This window comes from Magnusiomyces paraingens (assembly GCF_902498895.1).
Source record: "Magnusiomyces paraingens strain CBS 517.90 genome assembly, contig: contig2, whole genome shotgun sequence".
Classification (NCBI taxonomy): Eukaryota; Fungi; Ascomycota; class Dipodascomycetes; order Dipodascales; family Dipodascaceae; genus Magnusiomyces; species Magnusiomyces paraingens.
In genome coordinates this window covers 2,877,675-2,897,758 of record NW_022474068.1, presented here as the reverse complement: position 1 = coordinate 2,897,758, position 20,084 = coordinate 2,877,675, and the positions used below count along the sequence as shown (strand labels likewise).

The following is a 20,084-nucleotide window of genomic DNA, read 5'->3' as shown; positions in this document are numbered from 1 at the left end:
TTTAGAGAGAGAGGGTCGTTTTTATTTTTTTTTTATCTCGGGCTTTGTGGATGGTGATATTTTATTTTTCTTACTTTTTGTGGAGGTTTATTAAATTCAGGGTTAGGGGTTTAGATCTATGTATAGGTTTTTGCGCCGATTGAGAAGTCGCTGCTCACGAGTGCTCGAAGAGACTTTGGGCTCATCAACCAGGGTATCTTCTATGTGCTTTTCAACTTTAAGTTTTCTAGGATTTTGAATAGTTTCTGTTTTTGTACGTTTACGTTTGGTAGCTTTGCCTGCTGTGGCTTCTTCAACACCGTTGATGCCATTATTAAGATCCTTGAGATCTGCAGTAAAGAGCACCGAATGAGCCCAGCCTGCAAACTCTCCCCAAAGGCTCTTGAAAAATATCCCAATTTCTTCGTACTCAGCTTTTGTTAGTGCAGTTGCTTTATCACCACTTGTTTTTTTCGTCTTGAAATTGTAATCACGTTTTGCTATTTGCCAGACATGTGTGTCGACTGGAATACAATCGTGTTTATCAAGACTCATCAAGCAAACACAGTCTGCCACTTTAGGTCCGACCCCTGTGAACTGGAGAAGTGCAGAATGCGCGCGTTTATAAGGAGCTAGTCTCAGGGCATGAAGGTACTCAGTGCCAGACAGAATAACCTTAGTCTGAGCGCTGCTGTCGTCATCCAGAGGTGACAATAGCGTGTTGATATCAGATTTGGCCAGCTTTTCTGCCGTTTGTTGAATGTACTTTGCCCGATACCCAAACCCAAGATCACGGAGTTTTTGCTCAACATCCTTGGGAGCTAGACTTTCTGGGGTGGGGAAATCGTAATAATCGATTCCAGCGTGGGTTCCCAAGTGGTCACCAAAATGGCGACACAGATTTTCTACCATTTGGGAAATGCGCTTGATGTTGTTATTAGAGCTGCAAATAAAGCAACATAAACATTCCCAAGGATCTTGTCGAAGCATTCTTATACCAGATAACGAGGGAGAGGCTGTTGAAGTTAGCATGGGTATTTCTTCCTTTATTGGAGTGGTCATTTTGAGAAAGTGCGGGTCTTTAGAAGACCATTGCTTATAGAGATCAGCCACAGAGACTTTCAGATTGAAATAGTCGCTAACAAGATCGCCTGTGGAAAGAGACTGTGAAATAGAACTATTTGAGCTACTATAATATAGATGAGAGTCATCTTGCTTAAGAAAAAGAATCCGACCTTTGATTCCGATGGACCAGATATTGTCAATGTTCCTCCACCTGCTGTTTGTTAGAAGCTTGACTGGGGTTATCAAGACCAAAAGATCACTGACCTGAACGACTGGCCGCACCGCAGTACCTTTGACAAAGACAGTTCCTTTAATCTGGGTTAGCCAAGTAAGCCTTTTTTTTTTTTAAAGTGAGAAGAAACAATACCTTTGGATCCAAGGCTATTTTAGTCCACTCGAGAGCCGCCATTGTTTGTTGATTTTTTTTTTTTTTTTTTTCAGAACAAAATATATATTTTATGGCAAGTAAAGTTGTTTTTTTTTTTGAGGGGAAGAAAGTTGTCAACAAAGAAACGTGCGGCTCGCAGATTCCAGTGAGGACCTGCACAAAAGTAAACGCAAGTATGCGGCAGGTAGTATTTGATGGATATTGAAATTATTTGAAATAATTGGTTTCAATTAGAATTGAACTACATTCCTATTTGAAAAAAAAAAAAAAAACTTTGATTAACTGAACCTTTTGAGCTCTTAAAGCTTTTCTTTCTCTTTTCACCATATATATACAGGGAAAAAGAGCACAATTCTGGATAAAACTGTCAAATTACATAATTGATCAGTCATCTTTTTTTTTCTTCCAAATCTTCCACACGTTGACGTGTCAATCTACTCACGTGACATCTATCTGGTAAATGAAAATTTCGGGCGCCTCTAACTAAACACGTCGCTTTTTCTTTTTCTTTCCTGCTACAGTCGTACAAAACCCTTCCCTTTTCTTCCCCCCAAGAAAGATTCTAAACCTTTTTTCAAACTAACCCATCCATCTATCTAAGCCTTCTGATCAATATCGCAAACAAATCTCACTTGATCTCAAGCGATTGACTATAAGCAGTCTTAGTTTTTTTCAATTCTAATTCAAAACTACGACTTTGATACCCCACCGATCTCTTTGATTTTTCATCATAACCATATATAAAAGACATAATACATGAGTGGTAAGCCCCAGCATATGAAAAAACTCCTTCATCAACCTTCTTTTTTCCTAACACCTGTCCATTTACAGCTAGATTTCTTGATCTGGTGAAGCCTTTCACCCCATTTCTTCCTGAGGTTGCAGCTCCAGAGCGCAAGGTCCCCTTCAATCAAAAGTTAATATGGACAGTCGTCACTCTGCTGATATTCCTCGTCATGAGTGAGATCCCTCTTTACGGCATTGTCTCTTCAGATTCCAGTGATCCCCTTTACTGGCTCAGAATGATGCTTGCCTCTAACAGAGGTACCCTCATGGAGCTCGGTATCACCCCCATTGTCTCTTCAAGCATGATTTTCCAACTGCTTGTTGGTACCCACATTCTCGATGTCAATATGGAAAACAAGAATGACAGAGAATTGTTCCAGACTTCCCAGAAACTTCTTGCTATCATTATTTCTCTTGGTCAGGCTACTGTTTACGTCGCTACCGGCATGTATGGCCCTCCCAGCGAACTTGGTTTTGGTGTTTGCGCTCTCTTGATTCTTCAACTTGTTTTTGCTGGTCTCGTTGCCATTCTTCTTGACGAGTTGTTGCAAAAGGGCTACGGTCTTGGTTCCGGTATTTCTCTCTTTGTCGCCACCAATATTTGCGAGCAAATCACTTGGAAAGCTTTCTCCCCCACCGTTGTCAACTCTGGTCGTGGTTACGAGTTTGAGGGTGCTGTTGTTGCCTTTGTCCACCTCTTGGCTACCAGAAAAAACAAGAAGCAGGCTCTCATTGAGGCTTTCTTCAGAGCTGACCACCCCAACATGTCCCAGCTCATTACCACCATTGGTATGTTCCTTGCCGTTGTTTACCTTCAGGGTTTCCGTGTCGAGATCCCCATCAAGTCCACTAAGGCTCGCGGCCCCCACGGTTCTTTCCCAATCAAGCTTTTCTACACCTCCAACACCCCCATCATGCTCCAGTCTGCCCTTACTTCCAACATCTTTATCATTTCTCAGATGCTTTACAACAAGTTCTCTGACAATATTTTCATTCGTCTTCTTGGTACTTGGGAGGCCCGCCCTGGTAGCTCCCAGCTTTTTGCCAGCTCCGGTATCGCTTACTATATGCAGCCCCCTCTCAACCTTACTGATGCCATTTTGGACCCTATTAAGACTGTGATCTACATTGCTTTTGTTCTTGGTTTCTGTGCCGTCTTCAGTACCACCTGGATTGAGATTTCTGGCACTAGCCCTCGCGATATTGCTCGTCAATTCAAGGATCAGGGCATTGTCATTGCCGGCCGCCGTGAGACTTCTGTTTACCGTGAACTCAAGAAGATTATCCCTACCGCTGCTGCTCTTGGTGGTGCCACCATTGGTCTTCTCTCAGTCTGCAGTGATTTACTGGGAACTCTTGGAAGCGGCACTGGTATTCTTCTTGCCGTCACCACCATTTACGGCTACATTGAGACTGCCAACCGTGAAGGTAGCGGTTCTCTTGATCTCAAATGGCTTTCTTAAATGTAATTAATTGGAGGAAAAAAAATAAGAAACAAGTGAAGGAGGATTTGGATAACAAAAGACGTGAAGAATGTCGTATTATATATATTATACTATGAAAAAAAATAATTAAAAAACAGAATAATTTATTAATAACTTTTAATTCAAAAAACTTCTTGTCTCGTAATGCTTAAAACCCTATGTTGGAGATTAAATAACTTTAGAAAACCCTAACCCATATTATATTTTCTATACTAAAGCAAATAACTACAGACACACCTTCCACCCAAAACAAAACTCAGCCCTCATACCTAACCGCCACCACCACTAATTATTACTATCAAACCAACATAATCTGATCTCAAAAATGAGTAACTATTCCGCTGAGTTTGAAGCCGGCGTCAAGCAAATTCAAGAAATGGGGTTTGCTCGCGAAGCTGCGGTTGAGGCTCTTAAGGTAAAGACCAATTTTTTTTTTTTTTGTTAAATCTCTTAAGCTCATGGTACTAACAATCACAGTACGCCAACAATGATATTTGCAAAGCAATGGACTACATTTTCAATCCCCCAATAGTTATAGAACCGGCCTTATCAGCACCAGTCACTTCTAGATCTTCTACTGTTGCTGACTCTAGTCTTAGTAGTGGAACAGTCGTTGGTCCTGACTCTGCAGGTAGTACTCAGCGCTTGGTCGATGTAGACGGCGACATTAATGCTGATGATGACGATAACAGTAGCTATTCCAATTTGCAGCGCGCTATTGAGGAGTCTATGCAATCTTATAATAGCGGTTCGGGTTACACAGCTGTCGATTCACAAGATTTCCTTAGCCGACGAGAAAACCAAGACAATGGTGTTTTTTCTATTGACGGACCCACAAATACCCAATCGTCGTCAGAAACAAAGCAGAGTAATCCAAACCAATCAGGATTATTATTCTCAGCGACGGACAATACCCCAACAGCAAAATCTACTCCACCCGCGCCGCCAGCATCTCCAGGAGTCACAACCGGCTCTCTTTTACCTCATTCACTTCCTTCACGAAATACACCTTATGAATACAACCAGCCCACATATACGAGCAGCAACAAGTTTGGACCAGCTACTCGTGATAACTATGAAGAAAATAAGTGGGGGATTGTGCCTGCTGGAAGCAATTCGAATTCTCAGTTAGTGACTTCCGAAAAATCCTTAACAAATTTCTCTGATGAACCTCCACGGTTCCGCAAAAATGATGAGTGCGTGGTTTTAATAGTTTGAAAATGAGTTTGGTTATTTTTTTAACGCTTTTTTTTTTTTTTTTTTAGATTTCCTTTACTTATTCCTAATGCTGCTGGTGTTTACATGGCTCCACTTCTTGTCATTCTACAAAAAATTCCCTTGGCTCGACAGGCCCTCCTAAACGATTTTAAAGATATTACCCCAGATTTTGGCTTTGATAATGACTGGTGGAAGGGCGAAATCATCAACACAAAGTCACTTTTAACACCTGACATTGCATATTCGGCCAAAGCTCTTCTCATGCTCGAAACTCAGCGTTTAATTGCATTCTTGGAGGGCTCTTCTAGACGCCCCTTTGCCAGCATTAATAATCTTACCAAACGTATTTTTTTCGACTCTGTTCCAGCTCTTCGTGGTGATTCTTCAATGAACCACCCAGTAGGCCAGATTTTATTTGATCTATTGCAATACAGTGACAAACAGCCCCTACTCTCTACAGCTTTTGCCACTATTCCTACACAGAGCCCCACTGACTCTGATACCTCCATAACTACAACAGAGTACCCGCCAGAAAAGCCTTTTGCCAATTTTGTCATTGATGTTTCGGCTGCCCTTGAAAATGATACTCTTTATGATCTTGTTGATGAGCTTATTTGGGGTGTCACCGAACCACCTTCATCTTACCTTTCGCACATTTCCGATATTATCACCATCACACTGAAACGTGAAGACACAAGAATTGGTGCTGGCATTGAGATTCCGCTGACTTTTTACCCGGACCGCTACACGAAGCCACTTATTCCCTATATGCGCAAGTTGTTTGACTTAAGCAAAAAGAGTCGCAACGCCATCTCTACATTGACACGCAAGAAGTTTGACATGTCGGCATTCCGGTCTCGCGACACGTCAAAAATTCTTAATCTTACAGCCAAGTACTTGCGTGACTTGGAGTCAAGCAAATTAAAGGAGGATCACATCCAATCTGCAATTGTGAATGGCAAAGAAGTTGATCTTAAATTTGATCTAGAAGGATTAAGTAATGCTGCTTTGGAAATTGAAAACGCAAGCACCGAGTTTAATGCTAAGAAGCAAGCTCTTCTGGAGGAAACACAGTACCATCAACACCTTATCAAGCTTCAAAAGGCACTTTTCAAGGGAAGTGATGACGACAAAGAAACACTCAAGGTTGTGTTTGGTGGCATTCCAAATCATGTAAACAATAAAGGAGATTCTAACTCCTCTTCAGAGTCTTCCACTCCTGTCATCGATGATAATACCGAAACCATTGCAGCAGCAGCAGCAGGCTTGTCGCTAGATCCTCCTGCACTCCGAATGTATCGCCTAAGCGGAATTATCATGAGCCCTACTGAGTACTTTTTCTGTGTCAAGACACGGCCACACTGTGACGAGATTCCTGATCTCATTATGGCTGACGAGGACGAAGATGAAGATCTTGAGGACATGGATGATTTGGATCACACCCACAACACAAGTAGCAACAATCCATTCCGTCGATCGAATGTTGCTTCTACTGATGCTACTAACGACGACTTGATGCTTATGGATGACAGCGGCGCCGAGTCAGCAGCTTCTACTGCAGCAGTATCTTCAGACAGCACACAAACTGCAGTGAGTTTATCGCAAAACGATTACGAGTGGTACCATGTGTATGACACTAGTCCTGGTCCTAAATCTAATTTGGCTGGCGTGCCAAACGTCTCGCGCATTGGAGTTCCTGAGATGCTTGATATTGTGAAGCGGGGTTCTACACGCTCGGATGCCGTAGGAACTGTTTTGATTTATGCCACAGAAGACGTGGCATGGGCAGGAACTACACTGAATCGAAATCTGCCTGCTGGGCTAGCTGAGTTTTTAGAGCGGGATCGGCGTTCGCTCATTGCACAGATGCAGCAACAGGCTAACCGAGACAACATGGCAAGCCGAGCTGCAACCCAGAGCATTGAAGGCGAAGTAAGCACCCCGAGCAGCAATAGCACTGGGACCAGCCACCATTTTGGAACTCTTTCCAGAGTTTCTGAAGACTCTTCCGATGAGTTTTGCGGTAAAGCTGTGTCGCCATCGGCGCATCATGATCTGATTGACATGAACGAGGATGAGCATGTGGAATATCTAGAAGGCCACGAGGTTGTGCCCGAGGTTTCTACTGGAGTTACTTCCTCAGTGTCTTCGTTTTCTAGTAACAATCCGTTTTTGAGACAGAGTTCTGGGTTGAACGATGAGGATAACAAGAAAGATTAGGAAAGAATAAAAAAAAAAAAGGATCGAGTCCCTCCTCTTTTATATGGTTATAGGTTTTTATTATTATGTTGTGACTGTTTGACTGATCTCAGTATTAAAATTCTTATGGATGTGCTGTTTTTTAAAGTCAATACGAGCAATACTTGGAAACCAAGTAAGTGTTCAATAGCTTCTAGCAATGGCAATGCTTTTGACAATAAGCTTTAATGCTAAATATTTGTAATATCCTATTAGCATTCTAAAAGTAAATTTCAAATCTCAGCCAAAAAAAATTGACTTTGCTTGTAAACTCAGCAAGAATAATGATGAAGTTTTATTAAATTTAAAGTATTTTTGAATTTTTTTCATTTTTTTTTTTTGGAGGAGAAAGCAAATATCAAATTTTTGTAAAGAATGTCATTAAAAATGCATGAGAAAAATAGAAACACCGAGGGAAAAAAAAAATCTATATACAAATGCCTTAAATAACCAGTCCACTTTTCATAACGTGTTTTCAAAGAAGCTCGCTTAGAAATCTTCAAAAACTTCCTTTTCGTAGCGTTATTAGTCTGCTCAATAATTCCATTGAATTCGACATCATAAAGATAAAAGCAAGACTATTTAACACCTTTTCCTTCTTCTGAAAACTAGTTAAGTAGCGGAAAACTAGTTAAGTAGCGAAAAAGGAGAACAGTTATTATGGATGGAAGTGTCAAATATCTACAAAAGATAAGAGGGGCGAAAAAAACTCTTTTAATCAATTTTTTTGGATTCATTTTCATCAGAACCCGTCTCAGCTTTTAGTAAAACCCCAGAATCAGGTACCGTGGTACTCGATGGAGCTGTTGTTGAATGAGTAGTATTGTTAAAGGTCGCAGGAGTCCCTCCTTCAACGTCTTCAACTCCGGGAAAAGTGGAAACCAGGTATGTGTACCAGTCACCAAGGTTGAGCGAGCTCGGCGCACCAAACCCACCGGTACTACCTCCATTGGAGCCACCTCCCCCAATTCCAGCACCAAACGAAGGCCCGCTGCCATTCCAAAACCCATTTCCTCCAGAGCCGTTACTCCCATTGCCAGGGTTTCGGCCATTATGACCTTGTGAAAAAGAACCACCAAAACCGCTCAAGCCAGCAAGCCCAGCAAGTCCGTTAAGTCCCAAATCATCTCTGGGCGAAGACTTGTTGTAATCACTGGAGTTATAGTCACTTGGCGACACACTTGTTCCAACATTAGGTGGCAAATTATTAGTAAGTCCTGCTTGGTCGTATACAAACCCAGAAAGCGAGCCAGAGTTACCAAGTAACATGTCGTTATCAATTGATTTAACCCCAGGTCCAGCAGTAGAATCGATGGTGCCGGGTCCACTACCACTAACGTTTATATTAGATGTTGCACCCAATGCCATTGTTTCTACAGCAGTCCCTCCAGGCCCTGCAACGGAGGCGCCACCATCAGACGAATCTTGTGGCTCCGGGAATAATTGTGACGGTTGAAAATTTTCGTAAAATGTCGCAGCTTGTGGTGGTGTATTGGTTACAAAGGCAAAATCAGGTGAGGCAGGCTGATGTTCTCCAGAAAGAAGATTATAAGGTTTCCGGTGGGCATTATTAGAAGACTGAGACACTGCCTTCATTGGAGCTGCAGCGCCAACCGGGGGTGTTGAGACGTGATTAGCTCCAGCAGCTGCTGGAGAGGATTTTGAGCCAGAGTTCCCATCAAACGACGTCCATGTAGTGTTAGATCCTGGTTGAGAATTGAGATCTGCAACTCCTTGGTCCACAGAGTTAATTGGTGCAGCAAGGCTTGATTTTGACTTTGAAGCTTTTGATGGATAGGTGGCGTTTGGTCCTTGAGTTTCTAATTTGCGTTTTCCGCGAGATGTAGGAGCGGCTGAGTTGGTAGCCGTAGGTGGCTGTTGAGGTACGGCAAGAGCAGGAGCAGTAGCAGTTGTAGTTGCAGTTGCAGTAGAAGATGTAGCAGCTGTTGGGGGTACATGAACAGAAGATTGAGCAGCAGTAGCAGGTGTGGTAATAGGAGTGGCAGTAGAATTTTTAGTTGTTTGACGAGCAGCGTCACGTTTTCGAGATGAACGCTGCCCTGAAGAGCCAGAAGCACCACGGGCAGATCGAACAAAATGATCGCGCAAACTTTTGTTTTCGTTAAGCTGGTGAAACAGTTTTAACACCATTCTACCAACCAGCCATGTGCGACCCAGCTCCTTAAGAGCACGGAAACAAATGGCCAATGCTTTTCGAGCAGACTCCACAACTGCAGGAATTGGAGATTCCGTTTGGTAAATGAGCATAATCATTGCAGAAAATAATGTGTAGACGTAGAATGCAGGGCAATCACGAGGCTCATCATAGTCGAGCATGTTTTCCATGATTTTGGCAATCATATGAGCCGCCTGGAATGCAATACCCCATGAAGGATATGGTGAATGTGCACTATTTTCGTGTAAAATGTTGGAGCGATGCACTAGGCATAAAATAGTGTAATATTGAGCATGAAGCAACGCCTTAAAAAAGTTGTGATTGGCATTGTCACGAACTTTATATTTGAGCTCTTCTGGAAGGTTTTGCATCCAGGCTACCATGGCCATATCACAGTGACTGACAGAGGGAACCTTATTGCGGCGACGCATATTTTCAGCGTCAACAGAAAAATGTTGCCTAAGAACAAAGCCCATGATTTCAGAAAGCTTTACGGAATGAATGAAAAAGAGAGAGTGGATACGATTTGGTGGGTAAGGTGATGGCATGCCGGGCTCATCTTCGTTAAAGTCTTCTTCTGTGATCATGGGAACATCGGAGTCTTCTAGATTAATAAGAACTGGACGACCCAAAGCCACAGCAGCAGATCTGTCACGAAGAAATAATGACCACCATATTCGTTTCCACATTCGTTTATCAACAAGTGCCATAGATGTTTTTTCAACACTCCGGTGAAGACCAAAACCTTGTGCGACACTAAGTGCAACTCGAGTCCAATAGAACGAGTTGCGAGTAACGTCTTCTGGGCCCTCCCACCACCAGCCCATCAAGACAAGACTTTGGACTATTGCAATACGGTCAGTTTCATAATTGGCATCGTAAAGGGCCTTTACTCGCTTGTAAAATGTCAAACTTGCAAGTTCTGATGACCCAGTAGAGTCCAAAAGTGCAGGATTGCGGCATACGCGGGAACCTGCAAGTAAAATTGCCTGTAGAAGTAAAAGAGATGGTGGATTGGATGGATCGTTATAGCGTCGCATGAATTGAGTTCTATTGACCAATGGTATTGTTGGATGAATCTTTTCAAAGTATGCCTCAACAATATCATCACACAAGTCTCTTGGTGGAAGTAAAAAAGCACCTCTAAACTTAAGAATCTCAATTTCTTCATTATCCATCTCATTAAGACGAGAGGAGGTACCTGAAATTTCTTCAGGTAAGGGGAAATGATATGTGTCGTAACCTTGAGGCTCCAATAGGAGACTCATATTTGAAGAAGATCCGAGAAAGGCAACGCGACCAGAATCATGAAGAGAGGCAGCATGTAAAAGGTATGAAAGAGTTGCTGGTCGAGGTGGTGCATCATTAAACTTTCCATCTGTTCTCTGTGGTTTTCCGGATTTGTCAGCTTCTGGAGCTGGTGTTACTGATGATTTACTCGAGTCCATAGTATCGTTATTAGTTTTTGGCTCTGTAGATGGAGGTATGACATTGTTAGAAGGTAAAGTGTGTTTATTTTGCTTTTCTTGAGCAGTAGCTACTACCGGAGTCGAGGAAATAATGTCTGAGATTGGAACTGGAGGGGAAGCGGTAACAGTAGAAGCAACAGGAGGTGCAATAATTGTAGGGGTGGGTATGGTAGTATCTGCAAATGAAGCTTCTGATGCAGCGGGTCCGGTAGAATTGTCATTGGTAACTCCAGCAACAGGTATTGTTGAGGTTTGCTGAGAAGTATTATCGCTGAAGCTTCTAGGAGTGTCAGCAGAGTCTTCTTGTATATTTTCATCATCTTTTCCCTTTTTTGTTCTAAATTGAAAAAAAAAAAGTAAGTTTAGTGATTTTAACAAAACAAAATTAAGAAATTCACATACCCTTTTTTGGAAGTTCTACGGCGCTTTATTTCAGGTATCCGGCATTTGACACCAAAAGCTGCGCAGTTGGTACATGGCATATGAACCATGACATCGCAGCGAACTTTGCGATCATGGCATCTTCAAGATGTTAGATAAAATGTTTTTTTTTTTTTTTGAGTTTTTAAAATATAACATACACTTCACAAGCGCGGGCAGAACGCGACTTGACGCGTCGAAAGCTACTCTTACCATTCGAAGTAGCAGGTGTGTCACCGGCAGACTCTCCTGGTAGATATGTTTGGGAGTCAGAGTTTGCATCAGAATTCGAAATACCTGCATTGTTTTGGGATAATGTATCAAAAGCCTTTTGTTGTTGAGTAAGTAATGTATCTTGCTGTTGTGGGGTGTTTGAAGTTGCTGCAGCGGTGGACGCGGCACCAGAGTTAGTTGATAAAGACATTTGTGTAGTACGAGATCACAAAAGAATTAATGGAGAAAAAAATGTTGGTGGCGAATATTCAAAGTTTTTGTAATTATACTGTATAGCGGGCCGAATTCAGGGACGCACACGCGGGGTGCGGGGAGACTGCGGAGGAATGTATTAGGAAAAACAAAAGCAGAGCCGCTCGTAAAACAAACAGGTTCAATTGCCGGTATGTCTATATGACAGCATCAGTAAGAAAAAGTGATTTTTTCAAGACAAAGAATTGGTGTGTCGAAACAAGAAGAATGGGATATTTGGTGGCGGTAGTAGAACAAAAGGTCCTAGTTGGTGATTTGAGAAAGGAAAGAAAAGGAGGAGGTAAAAAGAGAGGGAAAAAAAAAAAAAAAAAGAGGGGCTCTTAAAAAAAAAAACTGTTAAGGTTTTTAAACTTGTTAATTTCTAAATTAAGATTATATAAGCCACTCTAGCTTGGGGTTTAACAGTGGCAAGTTACGTGACGACCCGAAGAATAAATTTGAAAGCAAACTCAACTGAAATAATAAATAAAAAGTTCTTTCTCATTCAAATAATCACAAAATTCTTTTAATTTTTTTTTTCATGAAATTTTTAAATTTTTAAATTTTTTTTTTTTCAAAGTCCGAATTTAGTCTATTGATTTTAGTAATTGGCTGTGTTACTACCGATTGTGAGGTAATTAATTATCTTTGATGAAAAAAATTTTTTTAAAGAGCCGAGGTACTTGCATCATTTTCAACTTTTCAACTTGTCCATTTTGGGAAAAAAAAATTTTTGGCTTCTTTTTTAGCTTTTTAATTTTAATGATTTATTTTAAAGAAAAAAAAAAGGAAAAAATATATATATTAAATCAAATTCGAAATGAAATATTTCTACCTTACAATTCAGAAACACTGATAGCTCCAGGAATATCATCATAAATAACTTCAATATCGGGTGCACCAGGGTTCCGATTAGCCTGTGCTAAAGAAATGGTATTACCATCCAAATCATAAACAATATAAGCTGATCGCAAAAATGTGTCTCCAAGAATATTATACCCGCGCGTATATGTGTTACTCCAAATACCAAAAATATTCATGTTTCCTTGATCAACACCAGTATAATCTTTAAAATCAAGTGCAAGATCGGATCCCTTGACCTTAATTAAAGCTCCAGTAAAGTTGAAAGTCACCTCCTTATCTCCATACTTTGATACATCAAAACATGGGGCACCATAGACAAGCGTATTAACACTGTTAACGCCAAAAGCTGATGCAAGTTGATTATAAATATCACTCGGAAGATAACTTAATGTTGTGCCCGTATCTAACGGTGCTACAATACCTTTATCACCATTGATAGTGTAACTCTTACCGTCAATATTAAGAGAAGTTAACTTTGCAGAGAGAGTTTTAAGACGCGAATTTTCAAAGTCTGCTCGTGGAACTGTCACCAAGTCACCAGTGTACTTAGAATGATCTACACCTCCGAACAATAGATTTCCATTAGATCCATTAAAGTTGGCTAATGAAAGAGAATATGCATTTTTGTTGATAAGTCCTTGATAAGCCAAAAGTTCAGGCAAATTTTTATTACCACGATAAGAATATGATGTACCCAAGATACCTGAACTTTGACGAATCTTGGGTGAATCAACGCCTTTGTGAACAATAGCATAGTCCACATCGTCAATACGGGAGCCAAAGTACATTGTATTTTTAGCCCAAAACCCGTCCATGGATCCCTTCACGTAGTCGATATGAAATGGCTTAGTTGTCAAGGTTTTAGATTTATCACTGGCATAGTCGTATGGAATGTCAACAATATCCGTTGAGTTGGATACCCAAAAATCTGATGACCCGGTATCAATAAGTAATGGGTACTGTTTGTTATTGGTTCCAATTCCAATATTCACACTATAGTGTGTAATTTGATTCATCAAGTCAACTGTAAACAACGAATCATCCAAACTTGATTTATTACCAATATCAGCGTTCATTTGAGCTAGCATGGCAGCTTTAAGAGTAGACACACTTACTGGAGTTTCGCGTCTGGTAACGTCTAAGGAAAGCATGCCTGCTGAGTTTTCCCGACTTCTCATAAATTTTGGGCGATGAGCAGGCGCACTAAGCGCCAAACCAAAAAATGCAGCGGCAGCAAGTCCAGATGATAGTTTCATTAAAAAGATTAGATGTATGTAATTGGGAGAAAAATTAAGTACATATGGAAACTACGTCTTTATATATTTCTCTATTTGAATAGGTCGCAATAACAATAATTCTGAAATGTAAAAAGTATAATTAAAAAGTCTTTTTTTTTTTCAAACAATTCTTGAAATTAAAGGTTTTGTAGTATTCTTTTTTTTTTTTTATAGAAAAGCCACTTGTTTTATTATTCAAAGCTCCCACAGCAGAGAGTCAGATATATCGTTTATCTATCCTCGATTTAAAGGGTCGCACACAATTTTTAGAGAAATATCTGAAACGGATCATCATATTTTAATTTCCAATGACACTTTTCTTAATAATTCGTTTTGCATTCAGGAGAAGAAAGTGAGACATTATTCTAAGCCCTGATATCTTAAAATTTGATTAGTTGAAAATAAAAAAAAACATAATGAAGATTTGCATTCAAAATTGCAGTTTTAAAGATTTTTATAAATTTTCAATAGTATCAATGGCCAAAATAATATTTTTTATATAAAGTCATTCAGGAAAAGAACAATGTTTTTTTATTTAAAAATGTGATATTTGTTTTTTGTGGGTACAGTCATAAGTTAATTACTGAATAAAACTTTACAAAACAAAAATTATATAGATTTGGTCAATTTGATGGCACGAGGAACAGCGTCCACAATTGGCTCAATCATTGGTCTGCCAGGGGTCTTATTTGCCTGAGCCAAGGAAATTGTATCACCATCAAGGTCATACACGATATAAGCTGATCTCAAAAATGTATCACCAAGAATGCTAATGCCTTTTGAGTTTTCATTACTGAAAAGGCCAAAGATTTTAATGTTGCCTCTATCGACACCTGTCAAATCTCGGAAACTAATAGCCAAATCTGATCCTTTGACTTTGATTTTGGCTCCGTTAAAATCAAATGTCACTTCCTTGTTTCCATAACGGGAAACGTCAAAGCTTGGGGCGCCATAAATAGATGAGTAAAAGCTAGAGACTCCAAAAGCTTGTGCAAGCTGATTGTAGATATTAGGAGGCAGGTAAGAAACGGAAGTTCCAGTGTCCAGGGGAGTCACAATTCCACCATTGTCAAAATTTGTTGTTATACCATCTATGGTAATTGATGACAGTTTAACTGACAAGGTCTTGACTTTGTAATCAGGAATGTCAGCTCGAGGAAGCGTATATAGCTGACCAGTATACTTAGAATGATCAACTCCACCAAAAAGAATATTACCATTTGCTCCATTGTAGTCAACGAGTGACAATGAGTATGCATTTTTGTTGATAACACCGTCAGAAGCCAAACGTTCTGGTAAGTTTTTTGCTCCTTTATAGGAATATGAAGTTCCCAAAATTCCCGAGCTCTGTCTAATTTTGGGTGCATCTTGACCATGCGTCACAATTGCATAATCAATATTGTCAATCTGACGGCCTAAAAACATAGAGTTTTTTGCCCAAAATCCATCCATTGATCCTTTGACATAGTCAATGTGAAATGGCTTGCTGGATACAGTTTTAGATCGATCACCAAAATAGTCATAAGGTACTTCCACAACTGAAGTGACATTTGAAACCCAAAAATCAGACGATCCAGTATCAATTAAGAGAGGATACTTTTTGTTGCCAGAACCGATACCTATGTTAACCGAATAATGAGTAACTTGATTCATCAAATCGGCAGCAAGAGGACCAGAATAATTTTCATTTCCTTGAATTTGGGCAAGCATTGAAGCACGAAGGGCCTCACTTTCTGGAGGGGTTTCGAACTTAGTCATGTCCAAAGACAAAACACCAGGGATATTATCATCTCCATCTTCAACTTCTTGAAAAATTCTTGTTGGGGCACCTAAGACCAAGGTGGCAAAAGCGATAACAGCAGAAGTAGTAAATTTCATGATTAAAAACAAACGAATGACTGGGGTAGGAAAACAAATATAAACGAGTGACTAAGAGTATAAAAAGCGAATGACAGAAATTTTGAGGAAACAAAAATGGGATCAAACTGGTACATTTTTGATAATATTTATACCCACAAATACCATTGTCTTTTATTTATTTTGTTTGAAACATGTCAGTTTTTAAAAACAGTCTTTTTGTCGTTTAATTTCAATAGTAACTCCGGGTTTGAGGAAAAAAGAAAGAGTTCAGCCAAAATCAAAAGATTTTTACTGTTTGATTAGAAAATTCATGACCAACTGGTTTGTTGATTAAAAAAATAAGAGAATGTGAAACATTGATTTTTTTTAAAATATATTCGGTAATTGTCTAAAGAACGATACAGATTAATTCGGTTGCATTAGTGAAACACAGTTCCAGCGTTTGAAGAAGAAACAAAAGAAACAAGAGACATTCTTTGATCAACTAATTTGTATTAATTGAAATAATATTATAACTAATATAAACTGTTCTTCTATTTATTCTTTTAAACCATTCAAGCAAATTTTTCATATCAATAGCCAAAAATATATGGTTATGATTTTTCATAATCCTTGTTCCTATTCATTTTTTGGATTATTTTTTTATTTCTTTTCATCATCATTCGAAATCTAATGTTACAAATACCCCAGATTTTGAAAATACAAAACCCAGAAAAGTCTCAGGTTACGGTTGCATGATTTCTCACTGTATCAATTATACTCCAATTTAGGTATAAAATTTTGGCAGGTTATAGGGGGAAATTTTTGCATGAAAGTAAGCACCCTTTTCATGGTTTCACTAGAATTAAGGCTAAGGGTTCGTAAATTGAAACATAAAATTTTTAATGAACCTCTTTTAGAAAAAAAAAAAAAAAATACACCCAAGTTAACCCATTTATTATATGAACATTTATATATTCTTTTCCCTTAATTTGATAACTTTAAAAATACGCACGAAGCTGCGAATAGTTATCTAACGCAGCATGATGAGCAGTAACAGCATCGCTATAAATCCTATAAACAACTTTGTCTTGTTCAAGAGCCTCAACATATTGAACCGAACAATGTGTCGAACCAAGCCGTTCTGTCAAAACTTTACTTTTATCATCGGATTTAAAAAAGACTTTTTCTTCGGAATTGAACCGATTGGTTTGATATTCTAAAACGATCCTGGCATAATTTTTCCATTCAGCCATATATTCAACCATTTTAACTCCATAATTTTGGAGTTCCTCAGTTTTCAAAAAAAAGTAGTTTGGAGGATTTGTCGCCCAGCTAAGTCCATACTCTTTTCCCTCTCTAGGATCATAAACTCTTTTCGGGAATTCACTAGGCCCATTAGGTATGACATCATCAAATGACTTTGCAGAGAATTTGAATAGTTCAAAGAGGTCTTTTAAGGCATAAACTCGAGGTTGTTTTGGAGGAACTGGTGGACCAATAGATAGAATATTTGGGTTGATACCAAAATCATAACTCATGATATTAGAACTCGATTCTTTCTCTAATGCCAGTTTAAGAAGATTATCAATGCTAAAATTTCCCCTTTTCCTCCTTGATAATGTCTCGTTAAATCGTTGCAAAGTTTGAGTAAACCCCATGAGCTGCCTTTGAGTGGCTGGTTCCCCATAGATATAGTTTTTTTGCAATTCAATCATTTTTGAAGCATTTCTTTTGTTTTCAGCCTGCTGTTCTTTAGAAATTTCAGTAGGAAATTCACTTTCCATTGTTTTGGATATTTGATCCATCTCAAAATTTCCCAAAGTCTCAGTGAATGGAGGGACATTGTTAATATCAGGATACCACTTGATATCGCTCCCATTATTATCAGCAGTCCGAGCTCGCTTAGCACCCTTGCTGGGAGATGTGTTTCTGGATGAAGAAGTGCCATTGGTTTCTTCACCAAAAGCTTTAAACCTTTTGTCTTCAGTCGCTCTTTTGTTTCCAACTCTATTGGATGCTCTCATATTGTCTCGAGAGGCTGCCACCGCTGCAGCAGTTCGAGCAGCATTATATGCCGATGGATTTTCGGGAGACATAGAGTTTCTATCTTGTTCTCTATTAGGGGGGTCAAGTCGAACTTTTTTGAAAGTAGAAGCTATGTTTTCTTGATTGACAACAGGAGAACCTGACCTATTTTCTTTTTCTTCTCGCCTGCCTGCTGCTGCTGCTGCTGCCATTGCTGTCGCCATTGCTGCTGCTGTTGCTGCTGCTCCATTGCTAGCCTTCATTCGAATGTTGTTAAATCTAGCATTAATATCTTCCTCCTTGCTTACACTTCGATTCCTTTTTAAAGGGGGCGCTTGCTGATTTTGTTCAGAAAGATTAGGCTGGTTGAATTCTCCTGGCTCTTCTCCAACCCTGGTTCGCTTTTCCTGATGAGAATAAGATTTAAATTGGTTATCTTGATAAGACTCTTCAAAATCTGCTCGGGTTCTTGTGGCTGAAGGTTTTGACGTTGAACAGTTTTCTTGAGGCTCTTGAGCAGAAGTGCGTCGAGATCGTTGAGCAGCATCTGAGTCCTCATTTGTAAGATCAATGATTTCTTCGGCACGTTGTTTATGAGTCTTTTTAGGGGGTTCCTTGGCATAAGTGGCAGAATCAGAATGGTAAATATCATGAACATTATCGTCATCTTCAAATTCATAATTTTCACGACAATCCTGTTCGTAAAGATAATCATCATCTTCTTCATCTCCCCAATCAAATTGAACAGGATAGGGGGAGGTTGATTCTTCGCTGAAATAATCATCTTCATATTCATCAAAACCATGTTGTCCTTGAGTTTCAGCTTCATTTTCGGAAAGGGGTCCGTCATCTGTTTCATCGTCTGAAATGTGAATCTGCTGTTTTGTGATTACCACTTCATCTTCTTCATCTTCTGAATTTAAAGAAGCTGAAGATGCTTTTGTGTGAAGTTTTGAAGATTTTTTTGGAATAGGTATCTGAATATTTGGTGATGAAGTTGATGATTGGGTATAAGGGGTAGCAGATGTAAATGTACTGTTGAATTTAGAACTACTTGACGCAGTATTTACAAATTCTGATGCTTTGCGAAAAGATGGAACACTTTGTGAAACATATGAGTACGTTGTTTTTGACTCGTTTTTTGAACGTGTACTGGTAAAATTTGTTGTTTTCTCTGGATATGGTTGAGTCCTTTCGTTTGACGTAGTTGGTTCATAAGGTTGTTGTTGCTGCTGCTGCTGTTGTGGTTGTTGCTGCTGCTGCTGTTGCTGTTGTTGCTGTTGCTGTTGCTGTTGCTGTTGCTGTTGCTGTTGCTGTTGCTGTTGAGGCTGTTGCTGTTGTTGTTGTTGAGGCTGCTGCTGCTGTTGTTGCCTAGGTCTAGAGGTTCCATATGATTGCCACCTAGTTTGTCCTTTACCCACCCCAAAGTTTGGATGGGTAGTACCAGCAAATCCTGTTGATGGGAACATGTTAAATGGATCTGCAAACCTCATATTTTGAAAGATTGACTCTGCAGAATCACCAAACGGGAAGTGGCTAGAAAATTTAGAAGTGAATGTGCTTCTTGTTCCACCTGGAGAAGATTCGTAATATGCAAAGTTGTGACCTCTAAATTGGGGATTTGATTGGAACTGGGATGGTCGAGAAGAGGTTTGTTGTTGTTGAGACTGGTATGCATTAGAGTTATGACTTTTAAACTGAGGATTAGGATGGAAAGTTGAATGTCGAGGAGCATTTTGTTGTTGCTGGTGTGGGTATGGACCTGCTGGACGGTGTTGGTACATTGGTGGGACAGTAGATGATCCTGTAGATGATCCAGTAGGTCGTGATAGTGTTTCATCGTGTTTCCGCCTTAGCGTCGAATCCATGAGATTATCTGAAGCACTTTGAATTTCCTTAAACTTGTCAGCAGCTGAAGGGTCATTTTTGTTTTTATCAGGATGGTATTTAAGTGCCAGTTTGCGGTATGCTTTTTTGATTTCATCGGAGGATGCGCTAGGAGAAACTCCGAGGACAGAGTAGTAATTTGTAGACGAGTTTTGAGCAGGAGGCATCAGAGTAAAGTACAAGCAAGATAAATTAAAACCTGCCAAAAAACAAAACGGGATAATATCAATTCATGTAATTCTATAGCATATAATTGTAAGGTATTGATTGTTTAGAGTATGGTTTTTTTGGTGTTTTGGGCCAAAGATGATGTTGATTTTATCTCTCTTTTGTTAGTGGCGGTTTTGTTTATTTTTTTTTGACCTTGCTAAATATTACAAAAGCTCATTGTAACAACTATTGCTTTATATATTACAACTCAGCCTCATGATAATGTAACAATGATAATATGGGTTAGGGCGTTCCTGACTAAGTAACTAGTATTAATAATAACATATATAT

General features: G+C 39.5%; 7 protein-coding genes across 7 annotated transcripts; 2 read left to right on the top strand and 5 right to left on the bottom strand.

Moving 5' to 3' along the window:
• Positions 1-102: 102 nt before the first annotated feature.
• SAPINGB_P002661 (uncharacterized protein) lies at positions 103-1,881 on the bottom strand (the record flags this gene model as incomplete). The annotated part of the gene is made up of 2 exons (XM_031997379.1): positions 103-1,352; positions 1,875-1,881. 2 exons carry the CDS (start codon positions 1,879-1,881, stop codon positions 103-105), a joined length of 1,257 nt encoding a protein of 418 aa, XP_031853270.1.
• A 307-nt stretch (positions 1,882-2,188) lies between these two features.
• Positions 2,189-3,681, top strand: SAPINGB_P002660 (uncharacterized protein; the record flags this gene model as incomplete). Its single annotated transcript, XM_031997378.1, has 2 exons — positions 2,189-2,195; positions 2,264-3,681. The coding sequence occupies 2 exons, from the start codon at positions 2,189-2,191 to the stop codon at positions 3,679-3,681; spliced, it is 1,425 nt and encodes a 474-aa protein (XP_031853269.1).
• A 346-nt stretch (positions 3,682-4,027) lies between these two features.
• On the top strand, positions 4,028-7,140 carry SAPINGB_P002659 (uncharacterized protein; the record flags this gene model as incomplete). Its single annotated transcript, XM_031997377.1, has 3 exons — positions 4,028-4,117; positions 4,180-4,898; positions 4,968-7,140. The coding sequence occupies 3 exons, from the start codon at positions 4,028-4,030 to the stop codon at positions 7,138-7,140; spliced, it is 2,982 nt and encodes a 993-aa protein (XP_031853268.1).
• Positions 7,141-7,872: 732 nt separating this feature from the next.
• On the bottom strand, positions 7,873-11,647 carry SAPINGB_P002658 (uncharacterized protein; the record flags this gene model as incomplete). The annotated part of the gene is made up of 3 exons (XM_031997376.1): positions 7,873-11,140; positions 11,206-11,325; positions 11,385-11,647. The coding sequence occupies 3 exons, from the start codon at positions 11,645-11,647 to the stop codon at positions 7,873-7,875; spliced, it is 3,651 nt and encodes a 1,216-aa protein (XP_031853267.1).
• An 877-nt stretch (positions 11,648-12,524) lies between these two features.
• SAPINGB_P002657 (uncharacterized protein) lies at positions 12,525-13,808 on the bottom strand (the record flags this gene model as incomplete). Its single annotated transcript, XM_031997375.1, has 1 exon — positions 12,525-13,808. The coding sequence occupies one exon, from the start codon at positions 13,806-13,808 to the stop codon at positions 12,525-12,527; it is 1,284 nt and encodes a 427-aa protein (XP_031853266.1).
• Positions 13,809-14,438: 630 nt separating this feature from the next.
• SAPINGB_P002656 (uncharacterized protein) lies at positions 14,439-15,707 on the bottom strand (the record flags this gene model as incomplete). Its single annotated transcript, XM_031997374.1, has 1 exon — positions 14,439-15,707. The coding sequence occupies one exon, from the start codon at positions 15,705-15,707 to the stop codon at positions 14,439-14,441; it is 1,269 nt and encodes a 422-aa protein (XP_031853265.1).
• Positions 15,708-16,669: 962 nt separating this feature from the next.
• On the bottom strand, positions 16,670-19,750 carry SAPINGB_P002655 (uncharacterized protein; the record flags this gene model as incomplete). The annotated part of the gene is made up of 1 exon (XM_031997373.1): positions 16,670-19,750. One exon carries the CDS (start codon positions 19,748-19,750, stop codon positions 16,670-16,672), a length of 3,081 nt encoding a protein of 1,026 aa, XP_031853264.1.
• Between the last annotated feature and the right edge of the window lie 334 nt (positions 19,751-20,084).